At 56.9% G+C, this 16,652-nt stretch overlaps 1 protein-coding gene across 2 annotated transcripts in view; it reads left to right on the forward strand.

Moving 5' to 3' along the window:
* LOC140395987 (sulfotransferase 1C2-like) overlaps positions 1-16,652 on the forward strand; it is a 150,114-nt gene that overhangs the window by 9,999 nt on the left and 123,463 nt on the right. For both annotated transcript variants that reach the window (XM_072484021.1, XM_072484020.1), the window contains exons 2-5: positions 3,283-3,467; positions 5,314-5,439; positions 11,606-11,703; positions 12,709-12,835. In XM_072484021.1, the coding sequence (XP_072340122.1) occupies positions 3,299-3,467; positions 5,314-5,439; positions 11,606-11,703; positions 12,709-12,835 (520 nt within the window). In that variant the 5' untranslated portion in view covers positions 3,283-3,298. The remainder of the gene's footprint in view (positions 1-3,282; positions 3,468-5,313; positions 5,440-11,605; positions 11,704-12,708; positions 12,836-16,652) is intronic.

The following is a 16,652-nucleotide window of genomic DNA, read 5'->3' on the forward strand; positions in this document are numbered from 1 at the left end:
GGAGGCCGCCCAGGATCGGAGTCAGGAGAGGAGGCCGCCCGGGATGGGAGTCAGGAGAGGAGGATGCCCGGGACGGGAGTCAGGAGAGGAGGCCGGCCGGGATGGGAGTCAGGAGAGGAGGCCGCCCGGGATGGCAGTCAGGAGAGGAGGATGCCCGGGATGGGAGTCAGGAGAGGAGGCCGCCCGGGATGGGAGTCAGGAGAGGAGGTCGCCCGGGATGGGAGTCAGGAGAGGAGGCCGCCCGGGATGGGAGACAGGAGAGGAGGCCGGCCGGGATGGGAGTCAGGAGAGGAGGCCGGCCGGGATGGGAGTCAGGAGAGGAGGCCGCCCGGGATGGGAGTCAGGAGAGGAGGATGCCCGGGATGGGAGTCAGGAGAGGAGGCCGCCCGGGATGGGAGACAGGAGAGGAGGCCGCCCGGGACGGGAGTCAGGAGAGGAGCCCGCCCGGGATGGGAGTCAGGAGAGGAGGCCGCCCGGGATGGGAGACAGGAGAGGAGGCCGCCCGGGATGGGAGACAGGAGAGGAGGCCGCCCGGGATGGGAGTCAGGAGAGGAGGCCGCCCGGGATGGGAGACAGGAGAGGAGGCCGCCCGGGATGGGAGTCAGGAGAGGAGGCCGCCCGGGATGGGAGACAGGAAAGGAGGCCGCCCGGGATGGGAGTCAGGAGAGGAGGCCGCCCGGGATGGGAGTCAGGAGAGGAGGCCGCCCGGGATGGGAGACAGGAGAGGAGGCCGCCCGGGATGGGAGTCAGGAGAGGAGCCCGCCCGGGATGGGAGTCAGGAGAGGAGGCCGCCCGGGATGGGAGTCAGGATAGGAGGCCGCCCGGGATGGGAGTCAGGAGAGGAGGCCGGCCGGGACGGGAGTCAGGAGAGGAGGCCGCCCGGGATGGGAGTCAGGAGAGGAGGCCGCCCGGGATGGGAGACAGGAGAGGAGGCCGGCCGGGATGGGAGTCAGGAGAGGAGGCCGGCCGGGATGGGAGTCAGGAGAGGAGGCCGCCCGGGATGGGAGTCAGGAGAGGAGGCCGCCCGGGATGGGTGTCAGGAGAGGAGGCCGCCCGGGATGGGAGACAGGAGAGGAGGCCGCCCGGGACGGGAGTCAGGAGAGGAGCCCGCCCGGGATGGGAGTCAGGAGAGGAGGCCGCCCGGGATGGGAGACAGGAGAGGAGGCCGCCCGAGACGGGAGACAGGAGAGGAGGCCGCCCGGGATGGGAGACAGGAGAGAAGGCCGCCCGGGATGGGAGTCAGGAGAGGAGGCCGCCCGGGATGGGAGACAGGAGAGGAGGCCGCCCGGGATGGGAGTCAGGAGAGGAGGCCGCCCGGGATGGGAGACAGGAGAGGAGGCCGCCCGGGATGGGAGTCAGGAGAGGAGCCCGCCCGGGATGGGAGTCAGGAGAGGAGGCCGCCCGGGATGGGAGTCAGGAGAGGAGGCCGCCCGGGATGGGAGACAGGAGAGGAGGCCGCCCGGGATGGGAGTCAGGAGAGGAGGCCGCCCGGGATGGGAGTCAGGAGAGGAGGCCGCCCGGGATGGGAGTCAGGAGAGGAGGCCGCCCGGGATGGGAGACAGGAAAGCAGGCCGCCCGGGATGGGAGTCAGGAGAGGAGGCCGCCCGGGATGGGAGTCAGGAGAGGAGGCCGCCCGGGATGGGAGTCAGGAGAGGAGACCGCCCGGGATGGGAGTCAGGAGAGGAGGCCGCCCGGGATGGGAGACAGGAGAGGAGGCCGCCCAGGATGGGAGTCAGGAGAGGAGGCCGCCCAGGATGGGAGTCAGGAGAGGAGGCCGCCCGGGATGGGAGTCAGGAGAGGAGGCCGCCCGGGATGGGAGTCAGGAGAGGAGGCCGCCCAGGATGGGAGTCAGGAGAGGAGGCCGCCCGGGATGGGAGTCAGGAGAGGAGGCCGCCCGGGATGGGAGTCAGGAGAGGAGGCCGCCCGGGATGGGAGTCAGGAGAGGAGGCCGCCCGGGATGGGAGACAGGAGAGCAGGCCGCCCGGGATGGGAGTCAGGAGAGGAGGCCGCCCGGGATGGGAGTCAGGAGAGGAGGCCGCCCGGGATGGGAGTCAGGAGAGGAGACCGCCCGGGATGGGAGACAGGAGAGGAGGCCGCCCGGGATGGGAGTCAGGAGAGGAGGCCGCCCGGGATGGGAGTCAGGAGAGGAGGCCGCCCGGGATGGGAGTCAGGAGAGGAGGCCGCCCGGGATGGGAGTCAGGAGAGGAGGCCGGACGGGATGGGAGTCAGGAGCGGGAGCCCGCCCGGGATGGGAGTCAGGAGAGGAGGCCGGACGGGATGGGAGTCAGGAGAGGAGGCCGCCCGGGATGGGATGTCGGCTGGAGGAGCTGCGGGAGAATGGACATGTGGTCAGTGGGAGGGACGGGTCAGTCAGTGAGGCAACAACAACCCCCGTGTGACAATCCATCTGAGTGTGACCCCCCCCCCGGTGTGACCCCCCCCCGGCGGTCCCCTAACTCTACGTCCAGCCTCCGCGTGGGTCACCCTGTCCTCAGCCACACCGGTCACCTCCAGGGCCCGCTCCTCGAAGGAGCTGAGGGTTGTTCGGTGTGGCGTCCTTCCGGCGGTCTGGGCCCTCTCCCGGAGATTATGGGAGAGCTTTTCCTGGGCACCATTGTTGCGAGCTGGCTGGGCTGAGCTGAGCGAGTGCGGTTTAAGTGCTGCTCGACCTGGCCAGCTCGGTCCCGGCCAATCAGCTGGCGAGCTGACATTTGCAACGGGAAGCCCCTGGGGCCTCGTTAAGTGGACCAATTAACGTTGAATAGCGTTGCCGGCCTCGCTGGACCGAGAGCCGGGAAGCTCGCGACAATTCCAGCTCGCTACCGCACTTAGAAATCTTTCAGGAGAGGCGCTCTCACTCACTCTATCTCCCCCACTCTCTCTCTCCCACATCTCTCTGTCCCACACTCTCTCTCTCACAATCTCTCTCTCTCCCACTCTCTCTTTCTCTCTCTGTGTCTGTCTGTCTCTCTCTCTGTCTCTCTCTGTCTGTCTCTCTCTTTCTATCTCTCTCTGTATCTCTCTATGTCTCTCTTTGTCTCTCTCTCTCTCTCTCTGTCTGTGTCTCTCTCTATGTCTCTCTTTGTCTCTCTCTCTCTCTCTCTGTCTGTCTGTGTGTGTCTCTCTCTCTCTGTCTCTCTCTCTCTGTCTCTCTCTCTCTCTCTGTCTGTGTGTGTGTGTCTCTCTCTCTCTCTTTCTGTCTGTCTCTCTATCTCTGGGGGAGGCAATTGAGGGAGACGGGAGCCTCTGGGTGCTGAGTGAATTGACCATGGTGCTGTCCAGTTTCAGGATCCTGGAGATGGAGCTGGACTGTCATGCGGAGCTGCGAGGCATCACAGTGAGGAGGCCGCAGCTTAAACTGCAGCAAGATGTCCCCTTTCCCGACTGGGTGGCTGACAACTGGGAGACGGTGAAAAACTTCCAGGCAAAGGCCGATGACCTGCTCATCGCCACCTACCCCAAATCAGGTGAGAGGGGAACAGGCCTCACGGTGGAGGGAGAGGGCCCAGGCCTCATGGTGGAGGGGGAGGGCCCAGGCCTCATGGTGGAGGGAGAGGGGCCCAGGCCTCATGGCAGAGGGAGAGGGGCCCAGGCCTCATGGTCGAGGGAGGGCCCAGGCCTCATGGTCGAGGGAGGGCCCAGGCCTCACGGTGGAGGGAGAGGGCCCAGGCCTCATGGTGGAGGGAGAGCGGCCGAGTCCTCTCGGTGAAGAGAGGGGCCCAGGCCTCATGGTGGAGGGGGAGGGCCCAGGCCTCATGGTGGGGGGAGGGCCCAGGCCTCATGGTGGAGGGAGGGCCCAGGCCTCACAGTGGAGGGAGGGCCCAGGCCTCATGGTGGAGGGAGGGCCCAGGCCTCACAGTGGAGGGAGGGCCGAGGCCTCACGGTGGAGGGAGAGCCCAGGCCTCATGGTCGAGGGAGGGCCCAGGCCTCATGGTCGAGGGAGGGCCCAGGCCTCACGGTGGAGGGAGAGGGCCCAGGCCTCATGGTGGAGGGAGAGCGGCCGAGTCCTCTCGGTGAAGAGAGGGGCCCAGGCCTCATGGTGGAGGGGGAGGGCCCAGGCCTCATGGTGGGGGGAGGGCCCAGGCCTCATGGTGGAGGGAGGGCCCAGGCCTCACAGTGGAGGGAGGGCCCAGGCCTCATGGTGGAGGGAGGGCCCAGGCCTCACAGTGGAGGGAGGGCCGAGGCCTCATGGTGAAGAGAGGGGCCGAGGCCTCACAGTGGAGGGAGAGCGGCCGAGTCCTCTCGGTGAAGAGAGGGGCCGAGGCCTCACGGTGGAGGGAGAGCCCAGGTATCATGGTGGTGGGTGGGGCATTGGTCAGTTTTCTCTTGGCCTTCAGGTGTTTTAAACCTAACGGATCTCTTGCTATCTCTCCATCTATTTCCCTCACTCATTCTCATTCTCTCTCGACCTCTGCGACTCTCTCCCCGGTCTCTCTTCCTCTCTCTGTCTGCCTCTTTCTCTCTATATATAATTCTCTCTCTGTCTCCCTCTCTCTCTGTCTCACTCTCTTCTCTGTCTCACTCTCTCTCTCCCTCTGTCTCTCTCGCTCTCTTTCTCTCTGTCTCACTTCATCTCTCTATCTCTCTGTTTCTCTCTCTGTCTCACTGTCTGTCTCTCTCTCTCTATCCCTATGTCACTCTCTCTCTCTCTTTCTCTCTGTCTCTCTTTGTCTCTCTATCTCTCTGTTTCTTTCTCTCTCTGTCTCACTCTCTCTCTGTCTCCCTCTCTCTGTCGTCTCACTCTCTCTCTCCCTCTGTCTCTCTCTCTCTTTCTCTCTGTCTCTCTTTGTCTCACTATCTCTCTGTTTCTTTCTCTCTCTCTCTCTATCTCTCTCTATCTTTCTCTCTCTCTGTCTCTGTCTCTCTGTCTCACCTCTCTGTCTCTCTGTCTCAATCTCACTTCCTGTCTTTCTCTCTCTCTCTGTCTGTCGCTCTCTCTTTCTCTCCCTGTCTCTCTCTGTATCTCTTTCTCTCTGTCTCTCTCGCTCTCTTTCTCTCTGTCTCTCTTCCTCTGTTTCTCTCTCTCTCTGTCTCTCTCACTCCCTCTCTGTCTCTCTCTCTCTTTCTCTCTGTCTCTCTTCGTATCTCTATCTCTGTGTTTCTCTCTCTCTCTCTGTCTGTCTCACTCTCTTTCTCTGTCTGTCTCTCTCTGTCTCTCTCTGTCACTCTCTCTCTCTGTCTGTCTCTCTCTCTCTCTATGTCTCTCTGTCTGTCTGTCTCTCTCTGTCTCTCTCTCTCTCTGTCTGTCTCTCTCTCTCTCTATGTCTCTCTGTCTGTCTGTCTCTCTCTCTCTCTCTCTCTGTCTCTCCACAGGGACAACGTGGATCCAGGAAATTGTGGATCTGATCAATCAGAACGGTGATGTGAAGATGTGTAAACGAGCTCCCATCTATGAACGAATCCCCTTCTTCGAATTCTTTTTGGATCCGTTGCCATCGAGTGAGACCCTTTATCGCGAGGGTGGGGGATGGAGTATAAAAGTCAGAAACCACAACTGTACTGGGTGTTAGTGTTTCTGCAGCTGGAGTACTGGTGAAGGCCACTCCCGCAGCGTGAAATAATAGAGTCTCAGGGAAAGTGAGAGTCCCAGTCCAGCTTTGGGACGGTATTTGGTGAGCGAAGTAAGACGCGGTGTCTGGGGGGAATTCCATCCACCTCGATGAGTCCCGCGGGGTGATCGATCAGCGTATCCCCGTGGGCCTCGTGAGGGTTACCGCATCCAACCGCCCCGTCCAAGTCCAAAGGATCCCTCTCAGTGTCCAACTGATGGGCTCTTCTCCCCTGTTTCACGTGCCTGCTGGCAACACAGCTTGGCCTGAGGGGTGAGGGGACCCTCCCTTCCACGCAGGCCGGTGAAGGGCCGGCGCTGAGGACCTGGTCCCGGGCAGTGATGTCCCCTGGAAGTTCTGTCGCCTTCCCGCCCGTGTCGGAGGTGGACCGCGTGTTTCCGGAGGTTATCTTAACCCTGGGCTTGACCTTTTACCAGGCCGGCCCAGTTTCCTCTCCACTACGACCCTTGGCATCCACCAGCTGAACAAGAATCGGGCCAGCTTCCATAGAACCTGAGAATCGCCACAGTGCACAAGGACGCCATTCGGCCCATTGAGTTTGTACTGACCCCGAAAGAGCATCCCACCTAGGCTTAATCCTCATGCCCGATCCCCGTAACCCCACCTAACCTGTACATCCCTGGACACTCAGGGACAATTGATCATGGCCAAACCGCTTAACGTGTACATCCCTGGACACTAAGGGATAATTGATCATGGCCAATCCACCTAACCTGTACATCCCTGGACACTAAGGGACAATTGATCATGGCCAATCCACCAAAACTGTACATCCCTGGACACTAAGGGACAATTGATCATGGCCAATCCACCTAACCTGTACATCCCTGGACACTAAGGGACAATTGACCATGGCTAATCCACATAACCTGTACATCCCTGGACAGTAAGGGACAATTGATCATGGCCAATCCACCTAACCTGTACATCACGGGACACTATAATAATTGATCATGGTCAATCCACCTAACCTGTACATCCCTGGACACTAAGGGACAATTGATCATGGCCAATCCACCTAACCTGTACATCCCTGGACACTAAGGGACAATTGATCATGGCCAATCCACCTAACCTGTACATCGCTGGACACTAAGGGACAATTGATCACGGCCAATCCACCTGACCTGTACATTCCAGGACACTAAGGGATAATTGATCATGGCCAATCCACCTAACCTACACATCACTGGACACTAAGGGACAATTGATCATGGCCAATCCACCAAAACTGTACATCCCTGGACACTAAGGGACAATTGACCATGGCTAATCCACCTAACCTGTACATCCCTGGACACTAAGGGACAATTGATGATGGCCAATCCACCTAACCTGTACATCCCTGGACACTAAGGGTCAATTGATCATGGCCAATCCACCTAACCTGTACATCGTTGGACACTAAGGGACAATTGATCATGGCCAATCCACCTAATCTGTACATCGCTGGACACTAAGGGACAATTGATCATGGCCAATCCACCTAACCTGTACATCCCTGGACACTAAGGGACAATTGATCATGGCTAATCCACCTAACCTGTACATCGCTGGAAACTAAGGGACAATTGATCATGGCTAATCCACCTAACCTGTACATCGCTGGACACTAAGGGACAATTGATCATGGCTAATCCACCTAACCTGTACATCGCTGGACACTGAGGGATAATTGATCATGGCCAATCCACCTAACCTGTACATCCCTGGACACTAAGGGACAATTGATCATGGCTAATCCACCTAACCTGTACATCCCTGGACACTGAGGGACAATTGATCATGGCCAATCCACCTAACCTGTACATCCCTGGACACTAAGGGATAATTGATCATGGCCAATCCACCTAACCTACACATCACTGGACACTAAGGGACAATTGATCATGGCCAATCCACCAAAACTGTACATCCCTGGACACTAAGGGACAATTGATCATGGCCAATCCACCTAACCTGTACATCCCTGGACACTAAGGGACAATTGATCATGGCCAATCCACCTAACCTGTACATCCCTGGACACTAAGGGACAATTGATCATGGCCAATCCACCTAACCTGTACATCGCTGGACAGTAAGGGACAATTGATCATGGCTAATCCACCTAACCTGTACATCCCTGGACACTAAGGGACAATTGATCATGGCCAATCCACCTAACCTGTACATCCCTGGACACTAAGGGACAATTGATCATGGCCAATCCACCTGACCTGTACATCCCTGGACACTAAGGGACAATTGATCATGGCCAATCCACCTAACCTGTACATCCCTGGACACTAAGGGACAATTGACCATGGCCAATCCACCTAACCTGTACATCCCTGGACACTAAGGGACAATTGATCATGGCCAATCCACCTAACCTGTACATCCCGGGACACTATAACAATTGACCATGGCCAATCCACCTAACCTGTACATCCCTGGACACTAAGGGACAATTGATCATGGCCAATCCACCTAACCTGTACATCGCTGGACACTGAGGGACAATTGATCATGGCCAATCCACCTAACCTGTACATCCCTGGACACTAAGGGACAATTGATCATGGCCAATCCACCTAACCTGTACATCCCAGGACACTAAGGGACAATTGATCATGGCCAATCCACCTAACCTGTACATCCCTGGACACTAAGGGACAATTGATCATGGCCAATCCACCTAACCTGTACATCCCAGGACACTAAGGGACAATTGATCATGGCCAATCCACCTAACCTGTACATCCCGGGACACTATAACAATTGACCATGGCCAATCCACCTAACCTGTACATCCCTGGACACTAAGGGACAATTGATCATGGCCGATCCACCTAACCTGTACATCCCTGGACACTAAGGGACAATTGATCATGGCCAATCCACCGAACCTGTACATCGCTGGACACTAAGGGACAATTGATCATGGCCAATCCACCTAACCTGTACATCCCTGGACACTAAGGGACAATTGATCATGGCTAATCCACCTAACCTGCACATCGCTGGACACTAAGGGACAATTGATCACGGCCAATCCACCTAACCTGTACATCGCTGGACACTAAGAGACAATTGATCATGGTCAAGCCACCTAACCTGTACATCCCTGGACACTAAGGGATAGTTGCTCATGGCTAATCCACCTAACCTGTACATCCCTGGACACTAAGGGGCAATTGATCATGGCCAATGACTCCGCACAGATAGTCACCCGAGGACAGATTGAACCTGCTCCCTGGCACCGTGAGGCAGCGGTGATACCCACTCCCTGCCTTCGCCTCGAGGGCACCTCCGTGTCCTGCTTCCTAAAGCTGTGTTTGAATATCTGGACCGCCCGCTCGGCTCAGCGTTTGAGGACGGACGCTATGGGGGGCCGGGCTGGGTATGTTTCACCCTGAGGTTGGCAGGAATGGCTGGAACCCCTCACCGGTAAATGGGGGTCCCGGTTGTCCGTGACGAGGGTCTCTGATAGTCTGCGGGTCATTGAACGTCCGTTGCAGGACTTTCCACGATGGCTCCTGGAGCTCACAGAGGCCGCCCGGGGCTCGCCCAACCATTTGGAACGGGCGTCCGTGAGGATCTGGAGCGTCGGCCACGGGAGAACGGTCCAGCGAAATCGGCTCGCACCCCCACCCGCTCCTCGGGACCGTTCCCAGGGGTGCAGCAAGGCCAACCCTGGCAGCTTGAGGTTCTCCTGGCCGGGCCGATCACTGTTTCACCAGGTGCTCAATGCCGCCCTCGGGCCCATACCCACCGCCCCGTAACTCCTCACGAGCACCTTCATTCTCCAGACGCCGGGCTCGTCCATTATGCCATTCTTGCAGCATTGTGCGTCTGCCCAGGCGGCCGCTGTGATGACTGTGGGAATTTGAGATATTTGGTGTTGTAGATATTTGGGGCAGAAAGGGTTAAAAACCTGGGTTAGTGTGTGTGACTGCCGCGGTCACGTTTTTGAAGAATCCTGGTGTTGGATACAGACAGAGCGACCACCAGGAAGTGAGACAAATTCCACTCCCCCAAGGCTACCCCTGCCCCAACCCACATCCGGGTCAGGGTTCTCGCATTCACCTGGTTCCTTTGTGAAGGGGAAGCCCAACCCCCTTAATGGGGAGGTTTGTCTTCCACCGAGGTCACGGGGTACCTAATAGTCCATACCCTGTGACCTCCGTGAAACAGAAACATAGAACGTTACAGCGCAGTACAGACCCTTCGGCCCTCGATGTTGCGCCGACCTGTGAAACCACTCTAAAGCCCATCTACACTATTCCCTTATCGTCCATATGTCTATCCAATGACCATTTGAATGCCATAGAATCTTTGGACTGTGAGGGTGACAATAGCTGGTTTGAAAGGTTCTGGGAGAGATTTTCCCGTGTGGGAGAGGAGGGGTGGAGGGGGGGTGTGAGGGGTGGGTGGTAGGGGCTGGGGGAACTCGTAACCCGGGGAGAGTCAGTGCCCGTGGGGGGGACCCGTACCCCGGGGAGAGTCAGTGCCCGCGGGGAGGGGGGGTGCGCTGCCCGGGATATGGGCCCCCCATGAGCACTGACTCTCCCCGGGGTATGGGTCCCCCCCCACGGGCACTGACTCTCCTAGGGATATGGGCCTCCGCAAGGGCACTGACTCTCCCCGGGGTACCCTTCCCCCTCAGGCATCGACTGTACCCAAACCCTGGGGAGAGTCAGTGCCCATGGGTGACCTCAGGACGATTAAGTGCTATTGGGGCTGGAACCCTACCCAATGGAGGGTTGGTGCCCATTGGGGGTGTGTGGACCCCCGGGGAGACTCGGGTCCATTAGGACCGGGACCAGTAATAATAATATTAATAATAACCTTTTATTGTCACGAGTATCAAGTTACCTCAGGGAGAGTGAGTGCCATTGGGGCTGGGACCCATACCCCAGGGAGAGTTGGAGCCCGTTTGGCGACCCATACCCCAGGGAGGGTTGGTGCCCTTGTGGGGTTGACCCCTACCCTGGGGAGAGTCGGTGAAAACTGAGCAGGATCAGCAACATGGAAAATAGGAGAACGAGGCCACTCGGCTTCGCGAGCCTGCCCCACCATTCATTCTGATCACGGCTGGTCATCCAACACAATGGACTGATCCCGCCTCCCCCCCCCCCCCCCCCCCCCGGGCCACCCCCCTGGGTGCCCTCTGACCCCAGACGACCCATCAGCTGTATGGGTACACTCCAACAACCAGTGCCACCTTGTTGTCTGGGATGGTGTGTGTGTCTGGGAGGGGGGTGTAATGTGTATCTGCGGCTGCAGCTTGTCAGCCTCCCGAGTGTCGGTCCCGACCCCAGCGAATCCGGCGCCGCTCCTCGTTGGGATCGATTGTGTTCCACGTGCCGTCGGTGCTAAACCCTCAACGGAATCGGTCCGGGGCGCCGCCGGTTTTGCTGTCCTGGAACTCCGCGAATCCCGTCCCAGCGTCAACACTTAGTCTCAGGAACGGAGAATCCCGTCCACAATGTTTTGGCCTCAACCACTTCCTGTGGTAGCGAATTCCACAGGCCGGCCTCTCTCTGGGTGAAGATGTTTCTCCTCATCTCTGTCCTAAATGGTCTTGCGCGTATCCTCAGACTGTGACCCCTGGTTCTGGACACCCCCCCACCATCAGGAACATCTTTCCTGCATCGACCCTGTCCAATCATATCATCATAGAATTTACAGTGCAGAAGGAGGCCATTCGGCCCATCGAGTCTGCACCGGCTCTTGGAAAGAGCACCCTACCCAAGCCCACACCCCCACCCTATCCCCATAACCCAGTAACCCCACCCAACACTAAGGGCAATTTATCCTGGCCAATCCACCAAACCTGCACATCTTTGGACTGTGGGAGGAAACCGGAGCACCCGGAGGAAACCCACGCAGACACGGGGAGGATGTGCAGACTCCGCACAGACAGTGACCCAAGCCGGGAATCGAACATGGGACTCTGGAGCTGTGAAGTAATTGTGCTAACCACGGTGCTACCGTGCTGCCGTCCGGTCAGAGTTTTATCAGAATGTTGTAACATCTCCATCTCGCAGGTATTGAACTGATTGACAAAATGGCGTCTCCGAGGATGATGAAAACGCACCTCCCGATCCAACTGGTTCCCAAATCCTTCTGGGAGCAGGACTGTAAGGTAGGGACCCGGGTTACACACCGCTCCCCCCAATCACCCCCATTGACCCCGTAAACCCTTCATCCCTCACCCTGTTCATCACTCCCTCACTCCCCCTCCCTCAGTCTCCAAACTGTGGGACTCCCTCACTCCACCTCCCTCAGTCTCCAAACTGTGGGACTCCCTCACTCCACCTCCCTCAGTCTCCAAACTGTGGGACTCCCTCACTCCCCCTCCCTCAGCCCCCAAACTGTGGGACTCCCTCACTCCCCCTCCCTCAGCCTCCAAACTGTGGGACTCCCTCACTCCCCCCCCCCCCCTCAGTCTCCAAATTGTGGGACTCCCTCACTCCCCCCCTCCCTCAGTCTCCAAACTGTGGGACTCCCTCACTCCCCCTCCCTCAGTCTCCAATCTGTGGGACAACCTCACTCCCCCCTCCCTCAGTCTCCAATCTGTGGGACAACCTCACTCCCCCCTCCCTCAGTCTCCAAACTGTGGGACTCTCTCACTCCCCCCTCCCTCAGTCTCCAAACTGTGGGACTCCCTCACTCCCCCCTCCCTCAGACTCCAAACTGTGGGACTCCCTCACTCCCCCTCCCTCAGTCTCCAAACTGCGGGACTCCCTCACTCCCCCTCCCTCAGTCTCCAAACTGTGGGACTCCCTCACTCTCCCCTCCCTCAGTCTCCAAACTGTGGGACTCCCTCACACACCCTTCCTTCAATCTCCAAACTGTGGGGCTCCCTCACTCTCCCCTCCCTCAGTCTCCAAACTGTGGGGCTCCCTCACTCCCCCCTCCCTCAGCCTCCAAACTGTGGGACTCCCTCACTCCCCCCTTCCCTCAGTCTCCAAACTGTGGGACTCCCTCACACATCCTTCCTTCAATCTCCATACTGTGTAACTCCCTCATTCCCCCTCCCTCAGTCTCCAAACTGTGGGGCTCCCTCACTCGCCCCTCCCCTCGCCCGCACAGACATGTTAAAGGGCAGTGTGAGGATCCCTAATGCGTTGATATTTCCGCCTGACAGACGATATTAGTCGCTCGGAATGCCAAGGATTGTCTCGTGTCGTATTTCCATTTCCATCGGATGACGGAATCAATGCCGGAGCCGGGAACCTGGTCGGAATTCTTCCAGAAATTTATGGAAGGACGTGGTGAGCATTATCCACATGTCAATCCCGGGACAGGTACAGCACGGGGTTAGATACAGAGTAAATCTCCCTCTACACTGTCCCCATCAAACACTCCCAGGACAGGTACAGCACGGGGTTAGGTACAGAGTAAAGCTCTCTCTACACTGTCCCCATCAAACACTCCCAGGACAGGTACAGCACGGGGTTAGATACAGAGTAAAGCTCCCTCTACACTGTCCCCATCAAACACTCCCAGGACAGGTACAGCACGGGGTTAGATACAGAGTAAATCTCCCTCTACACTGTCCCCATCAAACACTCCCAGGACAGGTACAGCACGGGGTTAGATACAGAGTAAAGCTCTCTCTACACTGTCCCCATCAAACACTCCCAGGACAGGTACAGCACGTGGGTAGATACAGAGTAAAGCTCCCGCTACACTGTCCCCAATAAACACTCCCAGGACAGGTGCAGCACGGGGTTAGATACAGAGTAAAGCTCCCTCTACACTGTCCCCATCAAACACTCCCTGGACAGGTACAGCACGGGGTTAGATACAGAGTAAAGCTCCCTCTACACTGTCCCCATCAAACACTCCCAGGACAGGTACAGCACGGGGTTAGATACAGAGTAAAGCTCCCTCTACACTGTCCCCATCAAACACTCCCAGGATAGGTACTGCACGGGGTTAGATACAGAGTAACGCTCCCTCTACACTGTCCCCATCAAACTCTCCCAGGACAGGTACAGCACGGGGTTAGATACAGAGTAAAGCTCCCGCTACACTGTCCCCATCACACAATCCCAGGACAGGTACAGCACGGGGTTAGATACAGAGTAATGCTCCCTCGACACTGTTCCCATCAAACACTCCCAGGACAGGTACAGCACGGGGTTAGATACAGAGTAAAGCTCCCTCTACACTGTCCCCATCAAACACTCCCAGGACAGGTACAGCACGGGGTTAGATAGAGAGTAAAGCTCCCTCTACACTGCCCTCATCAAACACTCCCAGGACAGGTACAGCACGGGGTTAGATACAGAGTAAAACTCACTCTACACTGTCCCCATCAAACACTCCCAGGACAGGTACAGCACGGGGTTAGACACAGAGTAAAGCTCCCTCGACACTGTCCCCATCACACAATCCCAGGACAGGTACAGCACGGGGTTAGATACAGAGTAATGCTCCCTCGACACTGTTCCCATCAAACACTCCCAGGACAGGTACAGCACGGGGTTAGATACAGAGTAAAGCTCCCTCGACACTGTCCCCATCAAACACTCCCAGGACAGGTGCAGCACGGGGTTAGACACAGAGTAAAGCTCCCGCTACACTGTCCCCATCACACAATCCCAGGACAGGTACAGCACGGGGTTAGATACAGAGTAAAGCTCCCTCTACACTGTCCCCATCAATCACTCCCAGCATGGGTACAGCACGGGGTTAGATACAGAGTAAAGCTCCCTCTACACTGTCCCCACCAATCACTCCCAGGGCAGGTAGGTACAGCATGGGGTTAGATACAGAGTAAAGGTCCCTCTACACTGTCTCCATGAAACTCTGCCAGGACAGGTACAGCACGGGATTAGACACAGAGTAAATCTCCCTCAGCACTGTCCCCATTAAACACTCCCAGGACAGATACAGCACAGGGTTAGATACAGAGTAAATCTCCCTCTCCACTGTCCCGATCAAACACTCCCAGGACAGGTACAGCACTGGCTTAGATACAGAGTAAAGCTCCCTCTACACTGTCCCCATCAAACACTCCCAGGACAGATACAGCACAGTTTTAGATACAGAGTAAAGCTCCCTCTACACTGTCCCCACCAAACACTCCCAGGGCAGGTACAGCACGGGGTTAGATATAGAGTAAAGCTCCCTCGACACTGTCCCCATCAAACACTACCAACACAGGTACAGCACGGGGTTAGATACAGAGTAAAGCTCCCTCTACACTGTCCCCGTCAAACACTCCCAGGACAGGTAAAGCACGGGGTTAGATACAGAGTAAAGCTCCCTCTACACTGTCCCCATTAAACACTCCCAGGACAGGTACAGCACGGGGTTAGATACAGAGTAAACCTCCCTCTACACTGTCCCCATCAAACACTCCCAGGACAGGTACAGCACTGGGTTAGATACAGAGTAAAGCTCCCTCTACACTGTCCCCATCAAACACTCCCAGGACAGGTACAGCACGGGGTTAGATACAGAGTAAAGCTCCCTCTACACTGTCCCCATCAAACACTCCCAGAACAGGTACAGCACGGGGTTAGATACAGAGAAAAGCTCCCTCTACACTGTCCCCACCAAACACTCCCAGGACAGGTACAGCACGGGGTTAGATACAGAGTAACGGTCCCTCTACACTGTCCCCATCAAACACTCCCAGGACAGGTACTGCACGGTTTTAGATACAGAGTAAAGCTCCCTCTGCACTGTCCCCATCAAACACTACCAGGACAGGTACAGCACGGGGTTAGATACAGAGTAAAGCTCCCTCTACACTGTCCCCATCAAACACTACCAGGACAGGTACAGCACGGGGTTAGATACAGAGTAAAGCTCCCTCTACACTGTCCCCGTCAAACACTCCCAGGACAGGTACAGCATGGGGTTAGATACAGAGTAAAGCTCCCTCTGCACTGCCCCCATCAAACACTCCCAGGAGAGGTACAGCACGGGGTTAGATACAGAGTAAAGCTCCATCTACACTGTCCCCATCAAACACTCCCAGGACAGGTACAGCACGGGGTTAAATACAGAGTCAAGCTCCCTCTCCACTGTCCCCATCAAACACTCCCAGGACAGGTACAGCACGGGGTTAGATACAGAGTAAAGCTGCCTCTACACTGTCCCCTCCAAACACTCCCAGGACAGGTACAGCACGGGGTTAGATACAGAGTAAAGCTCCCTCTACACTCTGCCCATCAAACACTCCCAGTACAGGTACAGCACGGGGTTAGATACTGAGTAAAGCTCCCTCTACACTGTCCCCATCAAACACTCCCAGGACAGGTACAGCACGGGATTAGACACAGAATAAAGCTCCCGCTACTTTGTCCCCATTAAACACTCCAGGGACAGGTACAGCACGGGGTTAAATACAGAGTAAAGCTCCCTCTACACTGTCCCCATCAAACACTCCCAGGACAGGTACAGCACGGGGTTAGATACAGAGTAAAGCTCCCTCTACACTGTCCCCGTCAAACACTCCCAGGACAGGTACAGCACGGGGTTAGATACAGAGTAAAGCTCCCTCTACACTGTCTCCATCAAACACTCCCAGGACAGGTACAGCACGAGGTTAGATACAGAGTAAAGCTCCCTCTACACTGTCACCATCAAACACTCCCAGGACAGGTACAGCACGGGATTAGACACAGAATAAAGCTCCCGCTACTTTGTCCCCATTAAACACTCCAGGGACAGGTACAGCACGGGGTTAAATACAGAGTAAAGCTCCCTCTACACTGTCCCCATCAAACACTCCCAGGACAGGTACAGCACGGGGTTAGATACAGAGTAAAGCTCCCTCTACACTGTCCCCGTCAAACACTCCCAGGACAGGTACAGCACGGGGTTAGATACAGAGTAAAGCTCCCTCTACACTGTCCCCATTAAACACTCCCAGGACAGGTACAGCACGGGGTTAGATACAGAGTAAAACTCCCTCTACACTGTCCCCATCAAACACTCCCAGGACAGGTACAGCACGGGGTTATATACAGAGTAAAGCTCCCTCTACACTGTCCCCGTCAAACACTCCCAACACAGGTACAGCACGGGGTTAGATACAGAGTAAAGCTCCCTCTACACTGTCCCCATCAA

Source organism: Scyliorhinus torazame, chromosome 19 (assembly GCF_047496885.1).
Source record: "Scyliorhinus torazame isolate Kashiwa2021f chromosome 19, sScyTor2.1, whole genome shotgun sequence".
Taxonomy (NCBI): Eukaryota; Metazoa; Chordata; class Chondrichthyes; order Carcharhiniformes; family Scyliorhinidae; genus Scyliorhinus; species Scyliorhinus torazame.